Source organism: Pan troglodytes, chromosome 20 (assembly GCF_028858775.2).
Source record: "Pan troglodytes isolate AG18354 chromosome 20, NHGRI_mPanTro3-v2.0_pri, whole genome shotgun sequence".
NCBI lineage: Eukaryota > Metazoa > Chordata > Mammalia > Primates > Hominidae > Pan > Pan troglodytes.
Window position 1 is genome coordinate 5340099 of NC_072418.2, and position 18161 is coordinate 5358259.

At 53.8% G+C, this 18161-nt stretch overlaps 1 protein-coding gene across 4 annotated transcripts in view; it reads right to left on the reverse strand.

The window, feature by feature from the left end:
• Positions 1 to 2125: 2125 nt before the first annotated feature.
• TLE2 (TLE family member 2, transcriptional corepressor) overlaps positions 2126 to 18161 on the reverse strand; it is a 32460-nt gene continuing 16424 nt past the window's right edge. For 2 of the 4 annotated variants that reach the window (XM_024351910.3, XM_016937025.4), the window contains exons 12-20: positions 15529 to 15667; positions 14044 to 14204; positions 13369 to 13445; positions 10924 to 11173; positions 10229 to 10476; positions 9945 to 10092; positions 6893 to 7043; positions 5195 to 5271; positions 2126 to 2436 (exon numbers count right to left, since the gene is read on the reverse strand). In XM_024351910.3, the coding sequence (XP_024207678.1) occupies positions 2329 to 2436; positions 5195 to 5271; positions 6893 to 7043; positions 9945 to 10092; positions 10229 to 10476; positions 10924 to 11173; positions 13369 to 13445; positions 14044 to 14204; positions 15529 to 15667 (1359 nt within the window). In that variant the 3' untranslated portion in view covers positions 2126 to 2328. The remainder of the gene's footprint in view (positions 2437 to 5194; positions 5272 to 6892; positions 7044 to 9944; positions 10093 to 10228; positions 10477 to 10923; positions 11174 to 13368; positions 13446 to 14043; positions 14205 to 15528; positions 15668 to 18161) is intronic. The other 2 variants (XM_024351911.3, XM_054673856.2) reach the window with 2 other exon arrangements.

Consider the following 18161-nt stretch of genomic DNA (forward strand, 5'->3'; position numbering starts at 1 on the left):
TTTGAGGTTGGGGGTTTGAGACTAACGCAGTGAAACCCCATCTCTACTAAAAATACAAAAATCAGCTGGGCATGGTGGCACGTGCCTGTAATCCCAGCTACTAAGGAGGCAGAGGCAGGAGAATCTCTTGAACCCGGGAGGCAGAGGTTGCAGTGAGCCAAGATCGTGCCACTGTACTCCAGCCTGGCAATGGAGCGAGACTCTGTCTCAAATTAATAGAAATAACAAAATTTTGTGTAGACACAGGGTCTTGCTCTGTTGCCCAGGCTGGTCTCAAATTCCTGATTTTATGTGATTCTCCCACCTCGGCCTCCCAAAGTGCTGGGATTACAGGCGTGAGCCACTGTGCCTGGCCTCAAACTCCTGATTTAAGCGATCCTCCTACCTTGGCCTCCCAAAGTGCTGGGATTACAGGCATGAGCCACCGTGCCCAGCCCTCTGAGCCGTTTCCATCCTCGTTCCCTGGGAATCTAGTCACAGCCACAGACTTCGCTGTTGGGGTAGCAGATCTCCACCTCCGCCGCCCGGAGCAGCTCCAATCTGGTCTGATGTTTCTGGTGTGATTCCAGGAGCGGTGTGAGTGGTCCTGTCCTAGACATGTCCCATTTGACCAGTAGTCTCCAGTAGGGTGATTCTGCCCCCAGGGGACTCTAGGCGATGTCTGGAGGCATTTCTGGTTGTCACGACTTGTGGGGTCCCCCTGGCATGGAGTGGGTGGGGGCAGGGACACTACTCACCACTCTGCGGTGCCCAAGACGGCCCCACCCCAGAGGATGGTCCAGTCCCGAGGTCCACAGTGCTAAGGTCGAAACAAATTTCCAATAGCTTCACTGGTCGGCCTTCTTCCCACACAAGCTAGGGCTCTGGAAATGCCATTTGCCCACCCTCCCTTTTCCAAGCTATGAAGGGGCCCAGATGTCAACGGGCCTAGGCTCCTTAACACAGAGAATTATCCCCTTTCCTGCGGTGTCTCCAGAAACATCCACCAGGGCGTGCCTTCTGTTCTCAGCAGGAACCCTCCCATCTCCTTCTAGAATGTTCCCAGCGGCATCTACTCCGCCCAACCTATGCTGCCTTAAATTTTTTTTCTAGAGATGGGAGTCCCACTATTGCCCAGGCTGGTCTCAAACTCCTGGGCTCAAGCAATCCTGCCGCCTCAGCCTCCCAAAGTGTTCAGATGACAGGTGTGAGCCCCGGCACCGGTCCTAATCCTTGCTGTACATGGTAGCCCACTTGAGCTTCCAGAACACGGGGCTGATTGCCCCCCACTCTCCCCGCTCCCCGCTGAAGCCTTGTCTGCAGGCCTCGTTCTCCAGAACCTGGCTGTCTTCTGGGTAACCACCAGGCCAAGTTCCCCTTGCCTCTGAGATATCACATCCGCCGTTTTCCTCTTTCCAGAACAGTCTTCTCAGTGCTCTGAGGGCTGATTCTCATCCCTTAGTGCTCAGTGTACCCCTCCCCTCCACTGGGCAGGGACGTTTGCTCAGCCCTTTGCCATGCGCAGGGCTCTTAGAAATCCTTGGAATCTAGCCAGGTGCAGTGGCTCATGCCTGTAATCCCAGCACTTTGGGAGGCCAAGGTGGGTGGATCACCTGAGGCTAGGAGTTTGAGACCAGCCTAGTCAACATGGAGAAACCTTGTCTCTACTAAAAATACAAAAATTAGCTGGGTGTGGTGGTATTCCTGTAATCCCAGCTACTCGGGAGGCTGAGGGAGAAGAATTGCTTAAGCCCAGGAGGCGGAGGTTGCAGTGAGCTGAGATCGTACCACTGTACTCCAGCCTGGGCGACAGAGTGGGACTGTCTCAAAAAAATTTCTACCCGGAGGCCTGAGTGACTACCTGGAGTAGAGCCCTGTACACTCTGTGGGTATGAGCAAGGAAAAAATGCATGAACCCTGAGACTCGGGGGCTACTTGTTACACAACAGCATCTTAACTATCCTGCCCCGTGCAACTCCTGTGTCTCAGAGTGGCTCTCACATACCAGGCAGACACCTCTGAATATCCTGCAGAATGAATTCTCATTACATATGATCCCATCCCCAGGACATGGTTGCCTCCCAGTAACCGTGCCCAAGAGGAACAATGATCACGGGTTCCCCAGCCCGAGAGAGAAATGCGGATGTGATAGATACATTTTATTTCCACCGAGGTCCCCTGCCCATCGGCCCCCACATGCAGCAGGGGAAGGTGTGAAGCCGTTGGCCAGAGAGCAGATGGGATGTACGGTTCCTAGGCAGGGCTGGGAGACGGCTGCTAGGATGTCTGTCCCGGCTGCTGATTCCCCTGGGAGTCTGGACTTCGGGTACAGGAAGGGGGGGTCATGTCTCAGTAGACCACCTCATACACGGTGGCCTTCTTGTCCCCCGAGCCTGTCACGATGTATTTGTTATTTCTGGAGATGTCACAACTCAGGACTGAGGACGACTCCTTGGACTGCCGAGGGAAGGGAGAGAGAAAAGGGCACGGTGAGGCATGGTCCCCGCAGATGGGTGTGCGGGCAAGGCTGGGGCGGAGTCAGGAATGGGAGGTCAGGACTCGCCTACTGAGTGACGTGTTTCCTTTTTTTTTGAGATGGAGTTTTGTTCTTGTCGCCCAGGCTGATGCGATCTTGGCTCACTGCAACCTCCACCTCCCGGGTTCAAGACACTCTCCTGCCTCAGCCTCCCGAATAGCTGGGATTATAGGCGCCCGCAACCACGCCCAGCCAATTTGTGTGTGTGTGTGTGTGTGTGTGTATATATATAATTTTTTTTTTTTTTTTTTGTGAGACAGGGTCTCACTCTGTTGCCCAGACTAGAGTGCAATGGTGTGATCTCTGCTCACTGCAACCTCCGCCTCCCAGGTTCAGGCAATCCTCCTGTCTCGAACTCCCAAGCAGCTGGGATTGCAGGTGCATGCCACCATGCCTGGCTAATTTTTGTATTTTTAGAAGAGGCAGGGTTTCACCATGTTGGCCAGGTTGGGCTTGAACTCCTGACCTCAGGTGATCCGCCTGCCTTGGTCTCCCAAAGTGTTGAGATTACACGCATGAGCCACCGCGCCCAGCCTAATTTTTGTATTTTTAGTAGAGACTGGGTTTCCCCATGTTGGCCAGGCTAATCTCAAACTCCTGACCTCAGGTGATCCACTGCCTAGGCCTCCCAAAGTGCTGGGATTACAAGCGTGAGCCACCGCGCCCGGCAGAGCGACTTGTTTTCTAGAGACAGGTGCTTTGGAGCTAAGTCCAATGGGCAGAACGGCCTCCATTCCCTCAATACCAAGAGAGATGGAACTGAAGTGCTGCCCTTTCTGGAAGCTCAGAGTGGGTGTGCACCAGGCATGATGTCACACAGCACAGCAGAGGGCCAAGGCAATGGCCTAGACCAGGGATCAGCAAACTTCACAAAGGGCCTGGTAAACATTTTAGGCTTTGCCTAAAGTCTAAATAAGTCTATGTCACATATTCTGAGCAGAGGGCCAAGGCAATGACCTAGACCAGGGATCAGCAAACTTCACAAAGGGCCTGGTAAACATTTTAGGCTTTGCCTAAAGTCTAAATAAGTCTATGTCACATATTCTGGGATTTTTTCTTACAACCCTTTGAAAATATAAAGGGTTGGCACAGTGGCTCGGAGCTTCGGGAGGCCGAGGCAGGTGGATCACCTGAGGTCAGGAGTTCCAGACCAGACTGGCCAACGTGGGGAATCCCCGTCTCTACTAAAAATACAAAACTTAGCCAGGCATGGGGGCGGGCACATGTAATGCCAGTTACTTGGGAAGCTGTGGGAGGAGAATCGCCTTAACTCAGGAGGTGGAGGCTGCAGTGAGCTGAGATTGCGCCACTGCACTCCAGGCTGGGCGACAGAGAAGGACTCCGTGTCAAAAAACAAAAAAACACTGTACCAACCAGGACGGGCATATTAAAAAGACAGCCAATAACAAGTGTTGGTGAGGATGCAGAGAATTTTAAAATTTCAATCACTGCTGATGGGGATATAAAATTTGAAAAACAGGCTGGGTGTGGTGGCTCACACCTGTAATCCCAGCACTTTGGGAGGCCAAGGCGGGTGGATCATGAGGTCAGGAGATCAAGACCATCCTGGCTAATACAGTGAAACCCTGTCTCTACTAAAAATACAAAAAATTAGCCAGGTGTGGTGGCGGGTACCTGGAGTCCCAGCTACTCGGGAGGCTGAGGCAGGAGAATGGTGTGAACCCAGGAGGCGGAGCTTGCAATAAGCGGAGATAGTGCCGCTGCACTCCAGCCTGGGTGACAGAGCGAGACTCCATCTCAAAAAAAAAAATAGAAAAACAGCTGGGCGCAGTGGCTCACGCCTGTAATCCCAACACTTTGGGAGGCCAAGGTGGGCAGATCACCTGAGGTCAGGAGTTTGAGACCAGTCTAGACAACATGGTGAAACCCCCTCTACTGAAAATACAAAAATTAGCCAGGCGTGGTGGTACATGCCTGTAATCCCAGCTACTCGGGAGGCTGAGGCAGGAGAATCGATTGAACCCAGGAGGTGGAGCTTGCAGTGAGCCGAGATTGCACCACTGCACTCCAGCCTGGGAGACAGAGCAAGATTCTGTCTCCAAAAAAAAAAAAAAAAAAAAAGAAATGAGTAAGATGGCAAATTTTATTTTTATTTATTTTTTGAGACAGAGCCTCACTCTGTCACCCAGGCTGGAGTGCAGTGGTGCGATCTCAGCTCACTGCAAGCTCCGCCTCCCGGGTTCATGCCAGTCTCCTGCCTCAGCCTCCCGAGTAGCTGGGACTACAGGCGCCCGTCACCACACCTGGCTAATTTTTTTGTAGTTTTTTAGTAGAGACGGGTTTTCACCATATTAGCCAGGATGGTCTCGATCTCCTGACCTCGTGATCCGCCTGCCTCAGACTCCCAAAGTGCTGGGATTACAGGCGTGAGCGACCGTGCCCGGCCGTCAAATTTTAAATTTTATAATGTTATATGCATGTTACTGCAACTAAATTTTAGAAAAACCAACAGGCTACGGGCAGATGAGGCGAGGCCTCTGGCTGAAATTCCAACCTCTGCTTTAGTACCTGGGCGGTAGGGAGGCTTGCAGGACCCTGAGGAGGGGTTAGGGTGGCGGGGGGACCTGGGGGACGGGGACAGGGGCAATCTCTCTGTCTGACCCTGGCATACCCGGGCACATGGCCCTGCCAGAGTCGGGGCTCCACACCGCCAAGTACCTGGAAAATGCTGGCCCCGTACGGCGTCCTCCAGGCGTTGAGCAGGTTGTCCTTCCCGGTGCTCACAAACCACCGTCCTTGGGGAAGGAGAGCAGCAGGGTTCAAGGAGGGGGCACTAAAGAGAGACCCGGGCTGCAGGGGGAGGTGGGGGAGGTGGGGCAGGCTGGGTCTGGGTCTGGCCTCTCCCTTTTTTTTCTTTTTTTTTTTTTCCAAGAAAGGGTCTTGCTCTGTCACCCAGGCTGGAGTGCAGTGGTACAATCATAGCTCGCTGCAGCCTCCACCACCTGGACTCAAGCGCTCCTCCCAAGCAGCTGGGACCACAGGTGTGCACCACCACGCCCAGCTAACATTTTTATTTTTTGCCGGGGGCGGTGGCTAACACCTGTAATCCCCACTTTGGGAGACCGAGGTGGCTGGGTCACTTGAGGTCAGGAGTTTGAGACCATCCTGGCCAACATGGTGAAACCCCTTCTCTACTAAAAATACAAAAATCAGCTGGGCATTGTGGCAGGCACCTGTAACTCCAGCTACTTGGGAGGCTGAGGCTTGAGAATCGCTTGAACCCAGGATGCAGAGGTTGCAGTGAGCCGAGATTGCCCCACTGCACTCCAGCCTGGGTAACGCAGTGAGACTCCGTCTCAAAAAAAAAAAATTATTTTTTGTAGAGTTGGGATCTCACTATGCTGCCCAGACTGGTCTCAAACTCCTGGCCTCAAGCGATCCTCCCACTGTGGTCTACCAAAGTGCTGGGATTACAGGTGCGAGCCACTGTGCCCAGCCCAAGTTGTTTTTGTTTGTTGGTTTGTTTGTTTGGTATAAGATATCCCATGTACTGTTTAGGATATACTTACACTAATGAATGATTTTTTTTTTTAAAGAGACAGGGTCTCACTGTATTGCCCAGGCTGGAGGGCAGTGATGTCATCATAGCTCCCTACAGCCTCAAAGTCCTGGGCTCAAGCAATCCTCCTGCCTCAGCCTCCCTCGTACCTGGCACTACAGGTGCGACCCACTGGCTGTTTAATTTTTTTGTAGAGAAAATCTTGCTATGTTGCCCAGGCTGGTCTTGAACTCCTGGTCTTGGGCGATCCTTCTGCCTTAGCCTCCCAAGTAGCTGAAACTACACGCATCAGCTACTGTGCCTGGCTTAAATTTCTTTTCCTTTTTTTTTTTTTTTTTTTTTTTTTTAGATAGAATCTCACTCTTGTCTCCCAGGCTGGAATGCAGTGGCATGATCTTGGCTCACTGCAACCTCCACCTCCCGGGTTCAGGCAATTCTCCTGCCTCAACCTCCCAAGTAGCTGGGATTACAGGCGCCCACCACCACGCCTGGCTAATTTTTGTACTTTTAGTAGAGTCAGGGTTTCACCATGTTGGCCAGGCTGGTCTCGAACTCCTGACCTCAGGTGATCTGCCTGCCTTGGCCTCCCAAAGTGTTGGGATGACAGGCATGAACTACTGCACCCAGCCTTAAATTTGAATCTCAGATAAGTCATCAATAATTTTTAGGACAAGTATATCCCAAATATTTCATTATTTGGTTTTCAGTATAAGCATATCCCACACACCATTTGGGATATACTTGTACTAACGATTTGCTTTTCAGTATATAAACCTTAGTCTAAGATTCAGATTGAATAGGCACCCTGGGTTTTGTTGGGGTTTTGAGGGCGTGCCACCCCGCCCCAGAAGACACACCGCAGGAGGCAAACTTCAGGGACAGCACGCAGCTCTCGTGGAGGTGCAGCTGGTATTTCTCCGGCTTGCGGACGTGCAGGATCTCCACGTTGCTACTCTCCATTCCGACTGCCAGCCAGTCCTGGTTAGGGCAGTGGCCCAGGGAGAAAATCTGGGGGTAAAGAGGGAAGAGATGGGGTCACGAGCCCCTCTTTGTTTTGTGTTGAGACAGGGTCTCACTCCATCACCCAGGCTGGAGTGCAGTGGCACAGTCATGGCTCACTGCAGCCTTGACCTCCAGGGCTCAAGAGATCCTCCTGCCTCAGCTCCAGAAGCTGAGACTACAGGCATGCACCATCACGCTGGATAATTTTTTTTTTTTTTTGAGACGGAGTCTCACTGTGTCACCCAGGCTGGAGTGCAGTGTTGCAGTCTCAGCTCATTGCAGCCTCTGCCTCCCAGGTTCAAGGGATTCTCCTGCCTCAGCCTCCCAAGTAGCTGGGATTACAGGTACCTGCTAGTACGCCCGGGTAATTTTTGTATTTTTATTAAAGACGGTGTTTCACCGTATTGGCCAGGCTGGTCTCAAACTGCCAACCTCAAGTGATCTGCCCGCCTCGGCCTCCCAAAGCGCTGGGATTACAGGTGTGAGCCACCATGTCAGCCTACGAGCCCCTTTGGATATTGGGGGGTGCCCAGCACCATCAGGGGTTGCGGGGGTGGAGTCCAACATTCTCCCTCTTCAGCACCCCCCTAGAGAAAGGCAGCTGGCCCAGGACTGGGAACACGGCAGACAACTGCATGTCGAATCATTAATATTAATCAGAATTACACAGAACCCTAGGGCTGCACATCCATTATCTGCTCTGAGCGCACAACAGCACAGGGAGGAGGGAGAGAGAAGGGAACAGCCAGGCAAGGCCAATCGCTCCCCTTAAGCAGATGATGGAAGCTGAGGCAGTGTTCCCTCAAGGTCACAGAGCAAGACTATGAAAGACCAGGCCTTGGCCGGGCTCTGTGGCTCAGGCCTGTAATCCCAACACTGTGGGAGGCCGAGGCGGGCAGATCATCTGAGGTCAGGAGTTCATGACCAGCCTGGCCAACATGGCGAAAACCCATCTCTACTAAAAATGCAAAAATTAACTGGGCGTGGTTGCAGGCACCTGTAATCCCAGCTACTCGGGAGGCTGAGGCAGGAGAATCGCTTGAACTTGGGAGGTGGAGGTTGCAGTGACCTGATATTGCACCACTGCACTCCAGCCTGGGTGACAGAGCAAGACTCTGTCTCAGAAACAAAAAACAAAAAAAATAAGACAGACCAGGCCTGGGAGACAGAACTTCTCACTCTTAGCTTGGAATGTTCCTTTTTGAGACAGGGTCTTGCTCTGTCGCCCAGGCTGGAGTGCAGTGGTGCAATCATGACCCACTGTAGCCTCAACCTCCTCCCATGCTCAAGTGATCCTCCCGCCTCAGCCTCACAAGTAGCTTGGATTACAAGCATGTGCCACCACACCTGGCTAATTTTGTATTTTTGATAGAGATGGAGTTTCTCCATGTTGGTCAGGCTGGTCTCGAACTCCTGACCTCAAGTGATCCACCCACCTCGGCCTCCCAAAGTGCTGAGATTACAGGCGTGAGCCACTGCACCCGGCCTCGGTTTGATTTTTAAAAGATTCAGCGTCCTCCACCTCATTTTAAGCACAAACAGGAATCAGGCTCTGTTCCACCCTAAACCTCTTGGAATCTCACTAACAAGATGCCTGTGGAAATAACCACACATTTGCAGAAGAGAAGACTGGAGGGCTTCAAACGTCCTCTCCTGGCCATACAGAAGTGTTTCTGTGTAAAGACTCATTGGGGGGCACCCAGTGAGCTAGGAGATATTCACCATGGGATCCCTAGAAATGTTCTTAGCCCACCTAAGCTTCGGGGCCACGGGATGGAGAGCTGTGTCCACCTGCCCTCCTGAAAGAGAAGAGCAGGTTGGACATAAAGAGCTTGGGAGGGCAAGCGTGGTGGCTCAGGCCTGTAATTCCCACACTGGGAAGCCGAGGCAGGTGGATCACTTGAGGCCAGGAGTCCAAGACCAACCTGGACAACACAGTGAAACCCTGTCTCTACCGACAAATACAAAAATTAGCCGAGCATGGTGGTGCATGCCTGTAGTCCCAGCTACTCAGGTGGCTGAGGCACAAGAATCATTTGAACCTGGGAGGCGCAGGTTGCAGGGAGCTGAAATCACAACACAGCAACTCCGTCTCAAAAAAAAAAAAAAAAAAAAGAGCTTGGGAGTTAGGAGTTAGCTCCTCTTAGGTTTCAAGGAGGAGGGGCAAATGAGATGGGTCTTGAGGGATGAATAGGAGTTTGCCAATTACAGAAAGAAGAGAAAGGCATTTCAGCCACAGGGAACAAATGTGCAGAGGCCTCAGAGCTGTCCCAGAGTATGGTGTGCATGAGACCAGCCCATGGAAACCCTGAATGACAGAACAAGGAGCTCACAGCTGCCCCCAAAGCAGTGAGAGGCAGGATCTGGGGTCACGGTGCCTGAAGATTCACTCTCTTTGCTCAGCCCTGAGGAGCCCCCAGCTCTGTCCAGCCTGTTCACCATGTCCTTCAGCTTAGGCTCCACCTTCAGTGGGGATCTCTCCATGCCCAGCTCCTCCTACATCAACCTCCACTCTGTCCTCCTGGCCAGTAGCTCCCCCATGGTTAGTCCTCGGTTGGGAAGTGTATGTCCCACGCTCTCGGCGGCGTCCAGAGATTAAAGGCTAGAAAAACCACCCAGCTACACGAGGAAAGGCACATATAAGGGTATGACTGGACGAAAGCAGGTGGGGAAGATGATCTGGGGGTGTCAGCCCCACAGCTTCCTATGAATCAGCTCTTTTGTGTTCCCCTACATCTTTAGAGAGTTACAGGGGAAGCCTGTGGATGTGTCTGGGGGACAAGAAAGATGGACACCACAGCAGATGGGAGTCCTGTCCTGCCTCTGAAAGTGGGCACCTCACAAGGAGAGGAAGGGACTATGTATTCCTGGAGCTCCCATCCCCCTCCCGCCAGAACCGAACAGCACCTGGGAGCTGAAGTCATGCTGCTGCAGCTGACGGCCCTCCCGCAGATCCCAGCAGCGCACCGTGTTGTCCAGGCCCCCTGTCCAGAGCCGAGTGCCGTAATCGGAAATATCAATGCAGCTGGCGCCGTCCGTGTGGCCCTGGAACTGCCTGGAGGGAGAAGGGCCCAGGCGTCCATCCTGGAATTCGAGCTGCCCCAGCATCGTCCCAGGTCACACTCCTCCACTCCCCCTGCACCGAGAGCGGCCGGGGGCTTGCCCAAGGTCCCAGCGCACCTGCCACCCACCTGACCATAGTCTGATTCTGCAGGTCCCAGACCACAATGTTGCCATCGCTGCAGCATGAGAAGCAAACCTTGGCGTCGGGGCTGACCGCCAGGGCGTAGCAGGCTGGGGCTGAGGAGGTCAGCTCGGCCTTGATACGGGGGGTGGGCGCCGCCAGGTCCCAAATGGACAAGGTGCTGGCCTCACCGCCCACGATCAGACTCCGGCCATCCGGCAGCAACTTGCAGGAACGAATGTAGTTGTCTCGGTTCTGGAGTCGGGGAGAGAAGCAGGGGCTGGGGGTTGGTCCCAGGTGAGGTCTCTAGGAGCCTAGCTCAATGTGGGGGTCTCTGGAGCCCAATGTAGCCTCATCCTGATTAGCCTGCAAGCCCTACCCTGATTGGCTGGTGAGCCCCGCCCCTTTGACCTGCAAACACTGCCCCATCTGACTATAAGCTCCATCCTTTAAGCCCCACCCATGGTTGGCCTGCAAACCCTGTCCTGATTGTCTTGCAAGTCCAATTCTGATTGGCCAATGATCCCCACCCCTTTGGCCTGCAAGCCTTGTCCAATGTGACTACGAGCTCCGCCCTTCACCTATAAGCCCCGCCCTTCACCTGTAGCCCCACCCACGGCCAGCCTGCGAACACCGCCCCATTGGAACATAAGCCCCACCCCTCATCTGTGAGTCCCACCCACTGTCCCACCCCGCCCTCACCAGGCAGTCGAGCTGGGCCACGGGCGTCTTGGCCCCAGGCTGGCCCACGTCCCACACCTTCACACAGCCCTTGCCGCCCGTGTACACATGCTGTGTGGAGCCGCTGATGGTGACCGCACAGACCACCTCGCCATGGGCCAGCGTGTGCAGCTGCCGGGCGTGCCGCGGGATGCCCGCGCCTACCAGTGCATCCGAGGGGAAGGGAACCGGCTGCATCTGCCCGTCCGCAGACACGTGGAAGGAGTAGGCCCTGGAGAGAAAGCCGGGGCATGACCCAGCCCTGGGCACCACGCCCCCGCACCCGCACCTGGGAGGGCAGGGAGACGCCTTTGTCCTGCCTGGCACCCTCTGATGTGTTTATTTTTTGTTTTGTTTTTTGAGAGGGAGTCTCGTCGTGTCGCCCAGGCTGGAGTGCAGTGGCCCGATCTCAGCTCACTGCAACCTCTGCCTCCTGGGTTCAAGCGATTCTCTTGCCTCAGCCTCCCGAGTAGCTGGGATTACAGGCGTGAGCCACCATGCCTGGCTAAGTTTTTTGTATTTTTAGTAGAGACAGGGTTTCACCATGTTGGCCAGGCTGGTTTTGAACTCCTAACCTCAAGTGATCTGCCCGCCTCGGCCTCCCAAAGTGCTAGGATTACAAGTGTGAGCCACCATGCCCAGCCTGATGCGTTTGTTTCTTTTTTGAGATGGAGTCTCGCTCTGTCACCCAGGCTGGAGGGCAGTAGTGTGATCTGGACTCACTGCAAACTCTGCTTCCGGGGTTCAAGTGATTCTCCTGCCTCAGCCTCCCAAGGAGCTGGGATTACAGGTGCAGGCCACCACGCCTGGCTAATTTTTTTGTATTTTTAGTAGAGATGGGCTTTCACCATGTTGCTCAGGCTGGTCTCAAACTCCTGACCTCAAATGATCCTCCCACCTCGGCCTCCTAAAATGCTGGGATTACAGGCGTGAGCCACCGGGCCCGGCCTCTGATGCATTTTTTAAAGTAATTTTCTCTGTTATTATTTTGTAGAGATGAGGTCTTGCTATGTTGCCCAGGCTGGTCTCAAACTCCTGGCTTCAAGTGATCCTCCCACCTTGGCCTCCCAAAGCACTGGGATTACAGGAGTGAGCCATGGTGCTTGGCCTCTGATTTAGGAAAAAGGCAGGACAACATGGTCAAAGGTGATATGGGACAGTCAGTGGGTGGCACAAATACACAGGGAGTCTAGGTTGTGGTGTGGCGCATGGTAAACAAGCACTTAATAAATGTTCGTTCAACCGAGGACCCACAAAGACACCTTGAGTGTTCCAGACCAGCTAGAGGGTCTGTCCTAGGAGCCCCGGCCACCTGTGACCAGTTAAAACACTTAAATGGACTGAAATTAAATAAACATTTTCAGGCCGGCACGGTGGCTCACACCTGGAATCCCAGCACTCCGAGAGGCCAAGGTGGGTGGATCATTTGAGGTCAGGAGTTCAAAACCAGCCTGGCCAACATGGTGAAACCCTGTCTCTACTAAAAATACAAAAATTAGCCGGCGGTGGTGCACGCCTGTAATCCCAGCTACTCAGGAGGCTGGAGCAGGAGAATCGCTTGAACCCAGGAGGTGGAGGTTGCAGTGAGCTCAGATCTCACCACTGTACTCCAGCCTGGGGAACAGAGCGAAACTCAGTCTCAGAAAACAAAACAAAACAAAACTTCAGCTCCTCAGTTGCACTGACCACATTTCAAGTACTGAAAGCCACGCCCAGCTGGTGGCGACTGGGTTGGCCAGCAGTGGGTCTAGAACACTTCCATCACTGCAGAAAGCTCTGTGGACACTGGGGCCAGATCTCCTCTGGTGGAGCCATCCTGGACAATGCAGGATGCTAAGCAGCATCCCTGGCCTCCACACTCCAGGCCAGGAACGTCTCCTCCCCCAGCTGTGACAACCACACGTGTCCCCCGACATCGCCCAGTGTCCCCTGGGGGGTCAGAGTCTACTTCTATGGAGAGCCAGTGGAACTCTGAGTAGCTTATGCAAGAGACTTTTTTTCTTTTTCTTTTCTTTTTTTTTTTTTTTGAGACTGAGTCTCGCTCTATTGCCCAGGCTGGAGTGCAATGGCACGGTCTCAGCTCACTGCAACCTCCACCTCCCAGGTTCAAGTGATTCTCCTGCCTCAGCCTCCCGAGTAGCTGGGATTACAGGTGCCTGCCACCACGTCCGGCTAATTTTTGTATTTTTAGCAGAGACAGGGTTTTGCCATGTTGGCCAGGCTGGTCTTAAACTCCTGACCTCAAGTGATCCACCTGCCTCAGCCTTCCAAAGTGCTGGGATTACAGGAGTGAACCACTGTGCCCGGCCCACACAAGAGACTTTCTAGAAGGGAAGCAGGGAGACCCCAACCACAGAGGGTAAGACCTCAGAGGAGGTAGGGGGCTGGCCCGGGTCCGCAGGCAGGGAGCCCCACCCTGGTACTCACGGCTTTCCCCCAGGGATGCTGGGTAGGGAGGAAGAGACGGATGACCCTCGGAGATGGGGATGAGACTCAAATGCCATCTGTCAGAATGCCAGGGGGGTGTCAGTGAGGCAGGTGACTCCAACCCACCTCTGTGCCACCCCACGCCCACCTGCCATACCCCTCTCTGTTTATCACCCCTCCCCAAGGCAGCAGAGATGCCTTCTCTCTGCCTGTCACACTACAGATGAGAGGGCTGAGGTTTTCACTTGAGCACACTGACACCAAAATCTCTGTCCAGGAAATCCTAGAACTCCACGGTTCCAAGGATCCTGAAGGGTTCTCCATCCAATGCCCAGACTGGCTCTAGGCCAGGGGTCTGCAAACTCCAGCCCCCTCCCCAGGACAAATCTGGTCCACTGCCTGTTTTTGTAAACAGTGTCCCGAGGCCAAGGCCCTACTGCTCCTCTTCATGCGGCTTAATCGCTGTTGGATTTTTCCACAATCAGAAGTCTTGCTTTGTATTAAGCTTGTGGGACTACTGAGACCCCCAGATTGTCTTCCCATGCATACTTGCTGAGCCAGGGCTCCCTTCCCTTTCTGCACTCCCTTGTCTCTCCTTGTGTAGTTGGTTTCTCCTCCCGGCCCCCAGCCCCTGGGCCCTGCTGACACCTCCTGCGCCCCCACCCAAGGACTCACCACGGGGGAGCGTCCGTACACCACAGAGCTGCTGACCTGGGGGGACAGGTGGAGGCTGACGTAGGAGCTGGGCACGGAGAGGTCTCCGTTGAGAGTGCTGTGGGAGCCCAGGCTGAAGGACGTGGTGAAGGGACTGGACAGAGTCAGGGGGCTCCTCAGGGCTGAGACGGAAGAGTCGGGGACAGGTTTTGACGCCCTGGACCCAGATCCCGCCTCCCACTGCCTTGGGAGCTCCCTGGCCTTTCATTCAGAGTTTCCATGTGCTGGTTCCACATTGGCCATAGCCTGGGACACCTCCAGACCTCTGCACTATCGTTCCTCCAGTGGACATGACTTTCTCTCTTTTTTTTTTTTTCTTTTTTTTGAGATGGAATCTTGCTCTGTCGCCAGGCTGGAGTTCAGTGGCGCGATCTCGGCTCACTGAAACCTCTGCCTCCTGGGTTCAAGCAATTCTGCTGCCTCAGCCTCCTGAGTAGCTGGGACTATGGCCATTCTCCTTCTTTTAATTGGCAAACTCCTATCCATCCTTCAAAACCCAGGCCCGCCGAGCACAGAGGCTCACGCCTGTCATCCCAGCACTTTGGGAGGCCGAGGTGGGCGGATCACTTGAGGTCAGGAGTTCAAGACCAGCCTGACCAACATGGTGAAACCTGGTCTCTACTAAAAATAAAAAAATTAGCCGGGCGTGGTGGTGCATGCCCGTAATTCCAGCTACTCAGGAGGCTGGGGCAGGAGAATTGCTTGAACCTGGGAGCGGGAGGTTGCAGTGAGCTGAGATCGTGCCATTGCACTCCAGCTTGTGTAACAAGAGTGAAACTCTGTCTCAAAAAAAAAGGAAAAAAAAAAAAAAAACAACCCAGGCCCAATGTCCATTAACATCTCAGAAACATCCTTGAGCCTCCCCATTGCCAACCTCCAACCCTGCCCATGTTGGGTACCTGGCTTGGTACCAGCCCTGACTATACAGGGCTGTGAGTTTTGGGGTCTGGGTCCCGTCCCTTTTTGCCACCTGGGAGTTCCTTGAGGGCAGATTCCAAGGCCAGCTTCTTTCAGGGGCCCCAGAACCAGCCCAGGGCCTGACCATAAGGCAGAAAAGATGAGCACTGTCATTCCCCAGATTACTGATGGGGAAACTGAGGCTCAGAGAGGTTGGATCACTTGCCCAAGGTCACCCAGCTGGTGAATGCCCAAGCCTGGTCTGAAACCCAAGTCTGTCTGGCCCCAAAGATTGTCTTTCCAGTGCACTAGGCTGAAACCCCCGACTAAGCCACTTCCACTCTCCAGGCCTCAGTTTCCCTACCCGCCGAGCTGAGACAATAAGGAACTGCCCAGAGGGAGGCAGCGTCTAACTTGAAGTCACAAAAAGGACCAAGGCAATGAACACCAAGCCTGGAATCCCAGCCTTCTGCCTCTCCAGCCCCTTTTCCTAGATATCCCCAGAGACAAGACCTGCTCCAGACAGGCACCAACAGGCAAGGTGCTCACCGATGCTGTCCGTGGAAGGCGCTGGCTTGGCAGCGAGCTGGCAGAGGTGACTGGCCGAGCTGGGCCCGGGGGTGGACGCGTCCTGGGGTGGGGAGGAGTCACAGGATTTGGAGGCAGGAGTGCTGGCGGGAAGGTCATTCTGCAGAGAAAGGGCAGGACTGAAGGCCACCAGGCACCTGGTGTCTTGTGGCCCAACGATCTGATCAGAAACTGGGGTTGGGGGCGGCCAGTCGCGGTGTCTCACACCTGTAATCCCAGCACTTTGGGAGGCCCAGTCGGGCGGATCACCTGAGGTCAGGAGTTCGAGACCAGCCTGGCCAACATGGTAAAACCCCATCTCTACTAAAAATACAAAAAAAAGATTAGCCGGGTGTGGTGGCATGTGCCTGTGATCCCAGCTACTTGGGAGGCTGAGGCAGGAGAATGGCATGAACCCGGGAGATGGAGCTTGCAGTGAGCCAAGATCACGCCACTGCACTCCAGCCTGGTAGACAGAGTGACTCCATCTCAAAAAAAAAAAAAAAAAAGACTCTGTCTCAAAACAACAACAACAGGCCAGGCGCAGTGGCTCACGCCTGTAATCCCAGCACTTTGGGAGGCCGAGGCCGGTGGATCACTTGAGGTCAGGAGTTTGAGGCCAGCCTGGCGAACATGGTGAAAACCCCATCTCTACTAAAAATACAAAATTAGCTGGACGTGGTGGCGCATGCCTGTAATTGCAGCTACTTGGGAGGCTAAGGCAGGAGAATTGCTTGAACCCGGGAGGCAGAGGTTGCAGTGAGCCGAGATCACGCCATTGCACTCTAGCCTGGGCAACAAAAGCAAAACTCCACAAAAAAAAAAAAAAAAAAAAAAAAAAGGCAACAAAGTTACAAAGTTATAGGCTGTCAAGATTTGCAATTCTTTTTTTTTAATACAGGGTCTTGCTCTCAAAACTAACATGATCAGACAGGCGCTGTGGCTCACGCCTGTAATCCCAGCACTTTGGGAGGCCAAAGTGGGCGGATCACCTGAGATCAGGAGATCTAGACCATCCTGGCTAACACAGTGAAACCTCGTCTCTACTAAAAATACAAAAAATTAGCCAGGCGTGGTGGCACGTGCCTATAGTCCCAGCTACCCACTACCCGGGAGGCTGAGGCAGGAGAATCTCTTGAACCTGGGAGGCAGTGGTTGCAGTGAGCCGAGATTGTGCCACCGCACTCCACCCTGGGTGACAGAGCGAGACTCCATCTCCAAAACGAAAAACAAACAAAAGGCACGATCATAGCTCACTGCAGCCTCAACCTCCCATGCTCGAGTGATCCTCCCGACTGAGCCTCCCAAGTAGCTGGCACTACAGGCACACACCTCCATGCCCGGCTAACTTTTTAAATTTTTCATAGAGACAAGGTCTCACTATGTTGCCCAGGCTGGTCTCCAACTCCTGTTCTCGAGTGATCGTCCGGCCTTGGCCTCCCAAAGCCCTGGGATGACAGGGATGAGCCACAGCACCCAGCCACTGTTGAGATTTTTGAACGACAAGGAATTAGAAACTCCGGGATGGGCTCGTGGAGAGGCAGACCCCGCAGCGGCATATTCCCAGGTGAAGGAAGAGTGCCTAGCGCACACTGCAATCCTCCTTGAGCCCCCACAGAGAGGGAGGTGTCACCCAGAGCTGTCCCTCCCCAAGGGGAGCTCTGAGGAAAGCAGCAGCTGGACCTCCATCTAGGGGCAGGCTCTGTTATCTCGGCTTCATGTCATCGCCTCCCCTGCCTCCCAAGAAACTTCGCATCCTTGTCTTGCGTCTGTCTGGGCTTCCCATGACACCATCGCACAAACAGTGACAGCCATGCAACACCGGCACCCGCGAGAGAGTGGATGGGACAACTGTGGGGTCAGGGAGGACCCCTGAGGGCTTCTCCAATACAACGGAGCTGACCCATCCCCTTGTAAGGTTTTTCCCGCAGTGGGAGGAGGGCACTTAAGATGGAATGGGAGCCCCAACCTCTGGCGGTTGCCATGGTAACCTGCCAGGAAGGGAGGCCTTGAAACCGGGAGGGGAGGCCTAGAAACCGACATACTCTTCCCTGGTAAGTGCAGGGGAGGGGTCTGGAGAAGATTTGGGGTGAGGGGAGCTGCAAAAGGAGCTGAATTTCTAATGCCCTGGGGGTGCTTTTAGATGGCTCACATGCCTGGCATTAAACTCCAGGAGGTCCAACTGGAAACTTGTTCCTGTATTAATTATCTTTCCTTCCGGGGACAACATCTCAGCTTGGGGCCGGTGTATCTCTAAGCGCCTCTGGAAGGGCTCAACACATGCAGGCCTGGGTCCAGCCTAGCTGGCTGGGCTTTCACTATGTTTATTTCCATGGGATTTCCTATTGATTGCAAGAGAGAGACCTGCTTTCCATGTAAGGTAGTGAATTGCCTTTTAAAATTTATCTACAAAGCTTCTTTACAAAGTTGCCTTTTAATATTTACTGAGATTCAACAAAGTCAGTCCAAGCAGGAGGTTTTAAAAAAAAAAGCACAGGGAGAGGGTGGACAATGCCAGCCCGGCTGATTTCTCATCATTGCCCTCTGCATCATGGGGTAGCGTCTGCTTCAAGGCCCCCAGGATGAATAAAATGAGTTTCAAGGCCCTCCCCTCC